Raw genomic sequence first — 13421 nt, forward strand, 5'->3', positions numbered from 1 at the left:
CTTTTAGATCTGGCATGTTGGCTGACAGTCTCGTGCAGATGTGAAGTGCAGACCGTATAAAACCAGCGCTAAGCAAGGCTCCTTTTGGACTAAATTGCTATTATTTTTCTCTCCTGTGAAAGGCCTAGATCTGTAACCACTCAAAAATACTTGTCACACACAAGTACACTGATTTTTACACACTTCCATTGTGTCAATGATCCAGATAACTATGACCGACTCCCCGTTAGACTGGAGGGATGTGCTGAAAACAAAAATCAACATTTTACTTCTATAAGCAAGCCATGATAATTATTCAAGACATTCCAACATGGGGAACACAAAAAGCTGTTCTAGATTTACTGTGGTCTGCAATTCTATTCATTTTCAGTACTCTTGCATCTGCTTACGTTGCTGATAGAATCCAACATGGCAAAGTCAACCCAGAATACTCTACGGAAAGCTCATACTGTGACCATGTTACACTCACGCCTTACAGATGATGGAAGTCTACGGGAATAAGTTGTCCTGGCAGAATAGCCCCGCCCCCTTCCGATGGCTGAGCTGAAGGACTTGAAGGTGGGAGATGAAGGGACAGAGTGCGTGTGACTCAGGCAGGACTGTCAACAGTGGACTTTCCACCATTTTGTTTTTCTGGCTTTAAGATGAACTTTTTTTCACAGGAAAAACAAAACAACAAAAAGGGTTTCAGGCAAATAAAAAAACAAATTCTAGGTTGTGATTCAGTGTTCCATTTCTTTATTTTACCTTCATCAAGGCAAGCCAAGTACAGATGCTGTACATTAAAAACATAAATACTCCTCTCACACCACACCCATCTCCACACAAAGGACTTGTTCTACACGCTGCTCTCTGGAGCACATAATCACAGTTAAATGTACAAAGAGCCATCCGCCGGTCCTACGTAGCCAACTCCAATCAGCAAGACGTCGATTAGCGTCCATATTCCCAGGCCACCGAAGCTGAAGAGCTTGCCGAGGCCCTCCCGCCACTGGCCCAGGTAGAAGCGATCTGCTCCAAATCCCCCAAGGGTGATGCTGCAAAAGAAACACAGAATGGCCCCGACTCCGTAAGTGCAGCCGGGTAGTTATACCACCACGGTAGGAAAGGGGTCTGAGAGGATCTAACCCCCACGACTACACATTTACACCACCAACTCATCATGGCCAAGAAGACTGCCAATGACAAACAGAATTCAGCATGTGCGACACCCTGGGTTCGAGTCTTGGTAGCAGGGGAAATCAGGAAACACACAATTTTGAGCTCTGCTGAGATCACTGCTTTCTCGCAGCAGGGACCCAGCCTGCAGAGTGCTGGTGTGGAGTCAGGAACTGACTCCGGAGGCACTGACACCTGACAGACCCAGATCAAGTCACCTCATCTTAGTTACTTCCCTCTCAAGATTTAGCACAGAGTCTTAAAGTCCCTTTAAATTCTAAGATCTAACAAGGTTAGGATGTGACGGAAAAGCCCAATGCATACATAAGAGTGCAAAGGAGAGGAGCCGTGGTCCAGCTCGGACAGGTACCCACCCACAGCCAAGTCTGCTGGTGTCCATGCCCTCCCCCAGTGCAGAGCAGTCTGTATCCGCAGGAAGGTTCTGCATCTCAGCCAACTGAACGAAAATACTCGAGAGAAAAAGCCCTGCGTCTATACTGAAGAACAACCTTTCCCTGTCACTGTCCCCTAAACAACAAATGAGCAGCGTTCACACTGGACAGCGTAAGCTATCCCCATGGAAGGAGACGAGATGGGATGTGCATGGGTCCGTGCAAGCACTACACTATTTGGTAAAAGGGACTTGAGCGCCTAGGATTTTGAGATCAAGGGGCTGCGGAACCAACAGCATTGTGGAGCAAACCCGCAGACATCTTCTCTTTAGAGTGAACGTTCTGAACAACCTATGTTGAGCTGTGACAAAAAGCTTCCATGATTTCAGTCACTGTTCACTGTAAAATGTTGACGATGTAAGGGATCCCAGGTGACGGGCGTCACGGGAACTCTCGATCGTGTTTGCATTTTTTCTGTCAGACTAGATTATTTTACATTAAGATGAGATCTGCTTTGTTGTTTCACCGGGCCTGGTGCCTCACACCTGTAACCCAGCACTTGGAGGCTGAGGCAGGTCAGCCAGGACTACACAGCAAGAAGCTATCTCAAAAAGCAAAGTGAACGAACAGAGCATCCTGAAAGCCATGCGTTCTAATCTCAGTCACTGCAGACAAAGCCCACGGACAGCCGGTTCCTGGACCGTATCTGTGCTCCGAGCTTCCACCGTGGATTCCTCGGTTAGCTTTCAATTACCCTTTTCCCTGACAGGTCCTTCTCTGTCCTCAGCCTAGATCCTAACAGAGGCACTGTCGTCACCAAGGGACTTCTGGCGACGCACGGGGAGAGTCTGATCACCAAAACTGGGTGTCCTGACAACTGCCAGCAGGCATTCCAGCAGGTACAGGGCAGCCCAAGACAAAGAATCAACAGTGGACAGGTGAGGAGCACTGCCCAGCGTCACACACCGCAGGCCTCAGGGTCTCGGGCCTGATCCAAGACTTCAGATGTGAAGGGCCCAACTTCCCATCAGTCATTTCTCTGACGTCCCTCCCGGTTTCTCCTTTCACGGGAAGAGCTGGTCCACTCTCTTCCACACTGTGAACAATTTAGTAACACACAAGTGTTTTCTCTCCTTTTGTGAGTGTAGTACATGGTGTGCGTGCGTGCGTGCGTGTGTGCGTGCGCACGCATGCGCAGAGCAGAGGCCAGAGGCTCACTTCAGCGGCCTCGCTCTATTAGTAATTACCGTATCACTTGACTGCACCTGAGGCTCACCTCAGCCCCTGGGAAGCACCGGGACCCAGAACTGGCTGCTGCAGTGGGTGCTGGGAATCTGAACTCAGGGTCTCAGGCTCATGCAGCAAGCATGCCACATACTGAATCGTCCATCTCCCATCCAATACACACTCACTTTTAGGCAAGAGTTGTAGGTGTACAACTGTCTAGACAGTAGAATTATAGGTAATGTAAAACTTTTTTTGGGGCCAGCAAGACGGCTCAGTGGCTTCAGGTGCTTGATTCAAAAGTCTGGTGACCCCGGGGGGCTCATCCCCAGAACCCAAGAAAGAGAAGGAGAGAAATGATTCCACAGATTGTTCTCTGGCCTCCACATGGATGCTGTGCAAACACTCATACACGCTCATTCACACACACACACACACACACACACACACACACACACACACACACACACACCCCAAAACAAAAATGTTTAAATTATTTTCTTTTTTTCCTAGTTTTCAGTTCGAGCACATTCTACTCTACAGTAAATTACTTACAATATACATTACAGACCTGTTTCAAACAGTCTACAGTAAGTATTTAGTGGTTCAGGTGGGTTCAGGCTGTGAAACCCTGGCTGTCTCTAACAACGTGACAAAGTGTAACAGGAGTTCCAGCATGTCACATCTGGGGATGAAGGAAAGCTAACGCTGCCCTCCACAGAGTGTCCCACCACTGTCTCTTACCATCTACCTACCCTACGTGGGAGGCTCGGGTGAAGACGAGCCTGGCTAAGTATAACATCTGGAAGATCCCATGGACCCAAAAGAAATCCCAGGAGCATTTAAACTCAGCAGGACCAAAGCGTACCTCAGAGCCAGAGCAGTTGACCACTTATAGCCTCCGGTCCAGTTGCAGTACAGCAGTTTTGGGAAAGTGCGGTTACCTTACAGAAAAAAAAAAAATTATACTGAAACATAGGCACATAAAATACTACTCTCACAGGACTTACTTATGAACAATGGTCTTGTAATTTAGAGTTTGAAAGCAGTTGAAGTCTCTTTACAAAAACATTTACTACGTCGAACAGCATAAAACAAAATCCTCATTTACTGAACAGATGCGGTGCCTACATAAGTTAACTTAGGGCTAACCATGTGGAGAGAGATATAAAACCGAATCTACCTTATACCATCTACCAAATGAATTCCAGAAGGATAAGAGATCTAAATATGAAAAGCCAAACTTGGGTTTTAAAAGAAAATGCCTTTTATCTCTATGTACCCAGAGTAGGAAACCAATAAAAACACATGGTAAAGGGCTGATTCTGAAAGTAACTTAAACTTCTGACCCTAAGTGCATTTTCGACGTTCTGTCTGTGAGGGCTGGAGAGATGGCTCCAGGGATACAGTGTGCATGTGACGTGCACACAGCATGAGAACCAGAGTTCGCATCTCTAGGTCTCATCAAAAAGCGGGGCAGGCATGCTATCCTAGCACTGAGGAGGCAGGGAGAGGAGAGCCCCACCCGCCAAGCTGACAAGCCAGAGCTGGAACTGGATTCTCCTCAACAGAGTGAAGAGCAATCAAGGCAGGCACCAACACCAGTCCCAGGCCTCCACCCCACCACACAATGTTCTGTTTCTCAAAGACCTTCCAAAGGAAATGGAGTTCAGAGCCTGGGAAAGGACCTGGGCTACAGAAGGTTGCTCCGAGCAGTGTAAACAAACCCCAGCCGCTGTCGGTAGAGACAGCAGTACTGGAAAAGAGCAGCGTGGACTACCCACTGCTGGGAACGTTAACGACGGCAGCCGCTCTGGAAGACAGAGTTACGGGGAGACGGACACTCCTGAAAGGAGGCAGGGACTAGGTCCAGAAGATGAGTCACCTCTGTGAAGACAGATCAAGAGGATGAACGCGAGCCACGCCCTCAGGTGGATAAACATGCCATCAGTACTGTGCGCTGGCTAATCCCGTGAGCTTCAATTTGTTTCAGACCTGCGATAGTTGGTTCACAGTTCCCTCGAACTCTGCTCCTTACCCAAGCAATGAATGTGGTCTCGCACTGTGCAGTTGGCGAAATAGCGCTGCCGAGGACAGGCCACTGTCATGCAGCTGGTGGAGTTGGTACACTCATAGTCTGTTTCGGGAAGCTGCCAGCAAAACCTGCAAGTCATGTTGATGATGAAGTTCCTCTGGGGTTTGAGGTCTTGATCCTAAGGACCAAAGCACAAAGTGAATCGGTTATAATATGGCAGCTTGCTACAACATCAATAGACCACAGTCACATGACACATCTCTAAAACATTTATATTTAGGACCTAGCAGTAAGTAAAGGAAGCAGGTTCATAAGTAGTATCAAGAGGAAAAACGTCTATATAGTCTACCTAAAGAAAAACGGCTTTGGACTAGGTGTGGTGGTGCATGATTTTAACCCCAGCCCTTGGGAGGCAGAGGCAGGTGGATCTCTGTGAGTTCAAGGCCAGCCTGGTCTACACAGTGAATTCCTGAACAGCCAGGGTTGCATAATGAGACCCCCTTCTTGAAAAAAACAAAACAAAAACAAAAAAAGAAAGGATGGACAAGGGTAAAGGGTCATGGCAGCGCACGCCTTGAAACCCAGCACCGCAGAGGCAGAGGCAGAGGCAGAGGCAGGCAGCTCGCTGAGCTTAAGTGAGTTCTTGTAGTGAGTTCTAGGACAGCTAAGGCTACACAGAGAAAAGAACCAGAAAGAGTTATTTCAGAGTGGCAGTTCATCACTTTCGTTAACGTTTAAATAATGTACATTCCTACTTTTATAATACATAAAGAGGCTGGAGAAACGGCTCAGTGGTTGAGGACACTGGCTGCAGACAGGGTCCCAGGGTGCAGAGTGGGAGTGGACACCAGCTCCCACCCCAACCAAGGAACTATCTGCAACTGACACCCATTTCCAAGGGAAAAATTACTCCTCCCCACCAGTCTCCTTGGCTATACTGACTATGCTTCAAGGGAGGTTCCACGCCCAGGAGTAGATGATGGCCAACACAAAACCACAAAACGAACTCAATGGAGATTTTGTAGACTTTTTGTCTCAAATAGTTTGTTTGGACATTTTTTGTCTTACTGGTCTTTTGCTTGTATAATAATCTGTTTCCAATTTTGTGTGTGTGCATTTTATTTGAGAGAGAGAGAGAGACAGACAGACAGAGAATACGAGCACACGTGTGTTTCTTGGGTTTCTGCTTATTTTTAAAGAGAGAAAAAAAGGGTGTGGAGTTGGGTGGGGTCAGAGGTGGGAAGGATCTGGGAACAGGGGAAAAGCATGATCAGAATATATCATTAAGAAAAAATTTTTTTTCAATTAAAAAAGGAACTCCCCCCCCCCTCCAAAAATGCAAAAGAACACTGGCTGTTCTTCCGGAGAACCCAGGTTTCATTCCCAGCACCCACATGGTGGCTCACAACCATCTCTAATTCCAGTTCTAGAGGATTTGATGTCCTCTTCTGGCCTCCAAGGGCACCAGAGGCATGTGGCTGCACAGATATGCATGCAGGTAAAATACCCATACGCTGAAAAAAATATGGAGGAGGAAGAGAAAGAAGGCGGTGTGTGTGTGTGTGTGTGTGAGAGAGAGAGAGAGAGAGAGAGAGAGAGAGAGAGAGAGAGAGAGAGAGAGAGAGAGAGAGAGAGAGAGAGCGAGCGAGCACTCTATGTCACCTCAGCACCTCAGGGCTCAGGGAAAACACGACATGGAGAGCTTGAGTTACTGCCATCATGTGGCTCTCAGCTGGACTGCACTCTAGCTGATGTGTCAAGGGCTCATGGAGTAAGTAAACAACCCAAAAGACCGAGTCAGGAAAGAGCAGATGCAGCTCAGAACTGAGGTGAGGCCCTGCATGTACTTTCTTTACATAAGGACCAGCCTGGGGCCAGAGCTCAGTGTCTCTCAACAAAGACCATCACCTGACCATCATCTACCTGGCAGGTTCACTCCCTTACTTCCCAGAGAGCTGCCAGGTGTCCCATGCCTCTCCTCAACCCATCTCTACACCACTAGGAGTGAGACAGGACAGAGAGAAGGAGGACCTGTGGGAACACGGGGAGGGGACAAAGCCCCTTGCTCTGGGACAGAGAGAAGGACCTGTGGGAACACGGGGAGGGGACAAAGCCCCTTGCTCTGGGATCTGGTTTGTTTCCTGCAGGCTGACAGCTCTTAAAACCCAAATGTCCACAGAGGCAGTGTCCTTTCCTCACTCGAGGCCGTGACTGGACCTCCATCAGGACTCCTCTCCCATCCAGCTCTAAACAGCACACTCCACGGAACCACTGCACAAGTCCATTTCAAAGGCCAGGCTGTAGGAGAACTAAGTAAGCCAGCTCATACTTTGCATTTAAATTTTAACCAGGGAGTCTTCAAATCTTGTTGTAAATGACAGCCTTTAATCATGGAACTTAGAAAGTTACACAGCCACTGTGAAGATACCTAAGAGCAACACTGTCTTAAGTACACAGTGTCCTTTTCTTGACTCTCTCTCAACACCCATTCTGAAGTCTACAGTGTGCACATCACATATCCCTACTTTAATAAACACTGCTTCACTCTGGCTTGGCCTAGAGCCTTCTCTGTGGTCTAGTCATGGATATGGCTTTATCTAAGTGGGAGGTCCCTAGCGGGGCACTGGCCACAGTGCTATGCTGCTTCCCCACTGACAAGACTGATCCCTTTGTAAGCTCACCTGTGGTAAACAGACATTACCATCCCTCTGAGCCCCAGTTCTCACTAAGAACACAGAAGCTCAGGAGGGACTTAGGTTAGTAAACTGACACCTTCCATCCCCACAGAGCAACACTGGTACCCAACAGCCTGTCTTAACATTAGAACTCACACCACAGGGCTAACTGGTGTGGAAGGAAGGGGAAGACTATTTATAGTCCTGTTTATCTCAATGTGTGTGGTATGTGTGTTCTCATGTGTGGTATGTGTGTTCTCGTGTGTGCATTTGTATACCTGCATGTGGGGGACAGAGGCTGACATCCAGCATCTTCCCTGATAGTTTTCTACGGAACCTGGAGTTCCAAATTCAGGTCCTTAGGTTTGCGCAGCACTTGCTTTACTGACTAAGTTGTAGATTCAGCTAGAAGGGCTAGCCAGCCAGCCAGCCTTTAAGGTCCTCTTGTATCCGCCTCTCCAGCGCTGGGATTACAGGCCACACAGCCATGTCTAGAGTTACACGGTGCTAGGGATCCCAACTCCAGCCTTTGTCCTTGCATAGCAAGCACCTTACCAAGTGAGATATTTTCTCAGCCCAGGACTTTCGCTTTTGGAAAAAATAAAATGGCAGTGGGTCAGGGGTTGTTGAGGGCAGGGCCTCATGCATACTAGCATGTGTTCTACCACTGAGATATATTCCTAGAACCAAGTGCAACATTTAAATAATACTCTGTAGTGCAGTCATAACAGACCATAATCAAATCATTTCCGGATATAGCCTGGCACATGTCTGACCAGTGTACGCTACATTTTTAATGCTACACTCCATGCAGTTGGAATAAGTAAACTGCAATACTTACAACGCAGGTAACAGAAGGTTTCACTGTACAGTCAAAAGTGACAGGCTTCCCATAAGTACAGGAGAAATTGGTCGCACAGTCTATACAGTCTGCAGGAAGGCGGCTACACAAACCATTGCTTGGACACTTCATCATGTAAGGGGGGATTTCAGTACTTTCTGTGAGGTGAGAGAGCAGCTTATTCTCTATGAAGAGTGAGCAGAAGAACAGTGGAAGACAGAGGAGAGACCAATCATTAGCAATGAAAGACAATTTTCTAAGGTGGAGAGAGCAACCATTAGCAATGACGCATGTACTGGAATGTAAACAGCATTGGGACCCTGGGACACCTGGGATCTAAGAGGGTTCTGTCACCAGCTAGCTATGACCTGGTAACCTGTGTGACATTAGGAGAAAGCATTTCATCCCTGCCTCCCAAGTGGTCGTGAAAACTCAAAGTGCTCATTGACAGATAATTCAGGGAAAGTGCTGGGTCCAAGTTCAAGACTCAACAGCTACAGGCACAGATGAAAAACTAAAGCTTGGACAAGGCAGAGTCTGTAAAATCCCAGAGGGAGTAGTTGACAGAACTGGAACCAGACCACACATCTCTTCAAATCCAATCCAACGTCCGAATTTATTGGTAGAAAAACGAAGTCACTGGCACCCAATTCTAGAAAATACTTTTATTAGCATGTATGCCCAAATAAAAATCATGAACTACCTCTGCCAGTTTCAAGTCCAAGTCACCAAAATAATGGAACTTCAAAGAGATGAACCTACAGGACCAGCATCCGTTTAGCAAAACAGGAATACTTGAAAACTACCCTAACGTGGCCAACTCTATAAAATATCATTTCCCCCTATTGTCCCTATTTCCATGTGGCCTGAGGCTGAACGGTTCAAATGGCAGAACTGAAATGACCATAGGTCATGCTAACTACAGTGGCCTGAAAGATTGAGGAAACGAAGGCCCTAGAGCGTAATTGCCTCAAACTCCCAACAGCCCGACCCCACCCGGGTTATACTCCAGGTATTTATCTGGCCCTTCTTATCCCTGTGTATGCACAGCAACAGGGAGGCATTGTAGATTTTTTTTTTTTTTAATGCAAAGGAAAACAGCAGTGGTTAAGGCACTAGGAGACAGAAGGAAATAATAAATAAATAGAAATGAGGAGCGTGGGGCAGGATGAAGAGGTGAGTCGTAGATTTCAAAAAGGTATCAATATCAAAAAGGTCCACTGAAAGCGGCTATCTGCCCCTAATTTACTTATCTAAACAACAACACATCAAATAGCCAAAATCAAAAGGTGACTTCGGATACTGAAGAAAAGTTTATCGAAAACAGAGAGAAGGGGGAAACCTACTCGATATAAATATGCACATTTACTAGAATAGAAAACGTCTAGTACCTGCTGCCCTGGGGACTACTGTGAATGTGCGTGTTGGGCCCGGATCCTTTATTGACTGAGCCAGCGGCTGCGAATGCTCTAAATTTAAGGATCCTACAATTAGAGAAACACGTTATCCTGGGATATGGTACCCTTGGTTTGTGTGCTTAACAGGTAGGGGCTGCGCAGGGCAGATACGGTTCATGAAACGGAAACAACCAGGTCGACTCGGGTTCCGCTAGGGAACACCGGGCTTTCCGGGCCGGCTGCGCGGCCTCGGCCCGGAGGGCTGCGGGGCCCGGTCGTCTGTCGCCGGCCTCCCGCGGGTCCTGGGGCCCTCGTGCCGCCAGCTCGCCCGGTGCGGCCCCTGGCCTTGAACTCACCATCGCCCGACAGAATGTAGCACTGGGAGAGGAAGAGCAGCACGCGGGACAGACGGCGGACAGACCGCAGCGGCTCCGCCGCAACCTCCATCTTGCCGGTGCGCGTGCGCACTTCCGGGCCAGGAGGCGGGGCTGCGGGGAGCGCCGGAGGGGGCGTGGCCGGGCGCGGCCCGCAGGCGCACTGCTGCAGGGCTCCGCCCGCGGGCCTCGCAGGTTCCCAGCACCGATGCTGGGTGGCATCTCAGCCACGGCAAATCTGAGTGCTGTTGGTCAGGGGAATTGAGTGGAACTGGGGCCCCGCAGCGGCAGGAGGTGGCTCGGACCTGAATTGCCCTCACGCCTTTTGAAGAGGCGTCCCCCTCTTTCCACTGGGAGACGGTGGGAATGTTAACCCATTCTATTTCGGCTGGCCAGTGCAGCTAGGGAAGTAGCTCCAAGAGGGACAGGTGACTGGGGTCGCAGGCGCCAGGACCCAGGACTCCTGCCTTAGGTTTCACCAGTCTAACTTTGAGGAGACATGCGGTTCATACAGTTCCTCTGAGACTGGAAAAAGCAGGTCAGGCCTCAGGGGCCTGGGACAAGAGCCAAGTGTGTGGGATTTTCACGTAAGAGAGTCCCAGCCCTGCCCGGCCAAGAGAGACCACCAACCATGAGAGACCACCAACCATGAGGAGGAGAGCTGCTCACATTGACCTGAACTGTTTCCATCACGCATATCTTAGGAAACATGTTATTGATATGCCTCTCTTCTCTATGCCTGTATTTTGTTGACCTGCACTTTGGGGTCCTCAAACTACCCATTTTCCCACTTGCACATCTGGTAAGTGAAAAATTACATGAAATGGTGTCTGGCATTCAACAAACCCCGAAGTAAATGTTAGCTTTAAAAATCGTCACAATTTGCACCCTACACCATCACATTGATCTCATCTATGACACTAACTTAAGCTTCATTCTTTTGTTCCCAGGAAGATAAATGATTAATATGTTAAAGACAGATTCCTTTCTGCATCTAATTTGAAGTCTGCAGCATCTACTGAAATAAATTTGTGACTAAATTCTCTTTGGCATAAAGCTGTTTTAATTAGGTTCCAAGACAGTACAGTTTGGAACCTAATTAAATCCTTTCATTTAAAATCAGAAATACAGGGGCTGGAGAGTCGATTCAGCAGTCAAGAGCGCTGGCTGCTCTTCCAGGGGACCTAGGTTCGATTCCCCACACCACGTGTCTGCTCACAACCATCCATACAGTTCCAGGGATCTGGTACCCTCTTGTGGCCTCTGCAGGCACCAGGCACTCCTGAAGTGCACAGACATACAAACAAAACAGCCATACACACACACACACACACACACACACACACACACACACACACACTAAAATAAAAAGTATCAGAAATACAGTCCAGAGGCACAGACAGGCAAATCTCTGAGTTCCAGACCAGCTAGGACTATATAGTTGAGACCCTGTCTAATTAAAAAGAAAAAAAGTCAGAAATACACTTGATTCAGCAAATAAGTGAAACACCCCATGAAAGCAGTAATCCAACCCTAGCAAAGTAACCTAGCATGGCATATACACTGTAGAGGTCCTAGAAACACCACGTGATGCATTTTATTTGGGACTTTATTTTTTCTAATGATAAATAAGGAATTATGATTTAGAAGCATTAAAACTGCAACTCTTAACCTACAATGCAAATAACAGTTTCCACAAAATTTCTTCAAATTAGATGCAGAAAGGAATCTGTCTCTAACATAAAATTGAGGTTCATAGTCCATTGCCACTAACACAATATTAGTACATCTCTTATCATTGCTGGCTAAACGATGTAACAATTCCAAATTTGGAAGTGAAATTTCAGTGTGGACTTTAGTAAAACAGCCATAAAAATACCTGAGACATGTATATTAGAAAATAAGATCCCCAACCCCATGTTCAAAAGGGACCGTGGGCTTTTATTTAAAGCATATTTTTGTTGTTGGTTGAGAGGTGGTCGCGGCTGGGGATGGGGTCCAGGGCCTCATACATGCCAGGCAGATGCTCTAGTCACAAACCTATAGCCCCCCAAGCTGGAAGCATGTCTTTTGAAAAAGAACACAGCATAATTTTTGATAATTCTCACTAGTGTTTCCCTCTTCGAATGAATACCATTTGCCAGTGAGTTCTCTGAAGTCTTGAGTCTTGTGAATTTCTCCAGCTTCTCCTATTTAGTCTCAGAACACAATGAATTAAAAATTTGAATATATCAATCATTTTACTTCTAGGTGAACTCATTCAAGGCCTACCGGTGGCCCCAAGGTTCTTAGAAGTACTAATATTGTAAGTAGTTAGGAAAATGTAGACGCACAAGGAACAGGCTTCAGAAGTCTTCCTCAGCGTTTAGAGTGCGTGATTTTTTCAGGTTCTTCAATTTTTCAATGACAGAAGCTATTGAAATTTCTCCATGAATTTTGTTGTCTCTTGTTCGAACATTGACTGCATTATTTATCTTTTCCTTTTCACCAACCACTGTAGAAAAGAAAGTGAAAGAAACATTTTTAAAATTAATGAATTACCAATCATTAAGTTTACACGCCTGACTTCCCCCTCCATATTACTTACTCAATTTCAGTCTAGTGAGCATCAGGGTCTCCCTCAGTAGTTAAGTGTCTAAGCCTGTCTCCTGTCTACTCCAGAATACATTGTGTGGTCTTGGGACACAAATGGGAAGGGAGTGTTTATGGACATCTGATTCTTCCTCTCCTATTTGATGATTCCAAGGAAATATCATGTGGCTGGATCCAGGCAAGCCAACCAGAATTCTCTAGAATGTGGGGGAAAGCCTGTTCTCTCTGGTAACCCATACTGTGAGAAGATGTAGGAATCAGTATCCATGTTTCTTTCCACATAGGAAGAAGAAACTGTTAAGTGGAATTAGAAGCTATTTAAAAGTAAAAAGGATCAGAGCAAACCAGAACAGAAACGGAGAGACACGGTCCTAGTGAGGGCCGAGCTCCTGGTTACTCGTTCAATAGCCTGGCTCTGAGTCCCACCTTTCTGTCAGCCGTCACTCTGGTACGCTTCCAATCAGATAATACAAGATTTCTAACACAACAAAAAGCCCGATGGAAACATCTCAGTTCTACAAGGCAAATGTCCCCAGGGAACACCCAGTGACAGAAGAACTCGGGCATTTTCTTTTTTCTTTCTGCTACAGAACCTTTTAACTTTCAGGACATAGCCATACCACACCTCTAAGCATGTCAGTATCAGTTTCTCATGGTTTTATTGTTGATTTTCATTTGTTTCTTTTTTTAAAGCCAAATTTTTGGACTTTGTGCCCAATTTCATGTCTCTAAG

At 46.8% G+C, this 13421-nt stretch overlaps 2 protein-coding genes across 4 annotated transcripts in view; both read right to left on the reverse strand.

The window, feature by feature from the left end:
- Positions 1–715: 715 nt before the first annotated feature.
- Tm2d3 (TM2 domain containing 3) lies at positions 716–10219 on the reverse strand. Of its 2 annotated transcripts, XM_028872819.1 has the most exons (6): positions 10079–10219; positions 9717–9809; positions 8326–8510; positions 4813–4987; positions 3643–3718; positions 716–1037 (listed from the first exon to the last, which is right to left on the reverse strand). In XM_028872819.1, exons 1-6 carry the CDS (start codon positions 10167–10169, stop codon positions 872–874), a joined length of 786 nt encoding a protein of 261 aa, XP_028728652.1. In that variant the 5' UTR covers positions 10170–10219; the 3' UTR covers positions 716–871. The 2 variants fall into 2 exon arrangements, with proteins under 2 accessions (XP_028728652.1, XP_028728653.1); XM_028872820.1 differs by lacking the exon at positions 9717–9809 and having other exon boundaries at positions 722–1037.
- Positions 10220–11687: 1468 nt separating this feature from the next.
- Tars3 (threonyl-tRNA synthetase 3) overlaps positions 11688–13421 on the reverse strand; it is a 57522-nt gene continuing 55788 nt past the window's right edge. For both annotated transcript variants that reach the window (XM_037198846.1, XM_028872821.2), the window contains one exon: positions 11688–12590. In XM_037198846.1, the coding sequence (XP_037054741.1) occupies positions 12442–12590 (149 nt within the window). In that variant the 3' untranslated portion in view covers positions 11688–12441. The remainder of the gene's footprint in view (positions 12591–13421) is intronic.

The sequence above is a fragment of the Peromyscus leucopus genome, chromosome 1 (genome assembly GCF_004664715.2).
Source record: "Peromyscus leucopus breed LL Stock chromosome 1, UCI_PerLeu_2.1, whole genome shotgun sequence".
Lineage (NCBI taxonomy): Eukaryota > Metazoa > Chordata > Mammalia > Rodentia > Cricetidae > Peromyscus > Peromyscus leucopus.

Coding starts and splice junctions, on each gene's coding strand:
- Tm2d3 (XM_028872819.1), bottom strand. CDS start 10,169: ATGGAGGTTGCGGCGGAGCCGCTGCGGTCTGTCCGCCGTCTGTCCCGC. Junction 8,511..9,716: donor AGTAGTCCCCAGGGCAGCAG/GTACTAGACGTT, acceptor CACTCTTCATAG/AGAATAAGCTGCTCTCTCAC. Junction 1,038..3,642: donor TCAACTGCTCTGGCTCTGAG/GTACGCTTTGGT, acceptor TTTCTTTTGCAG/CATCACCCTTGGGGGATTTG.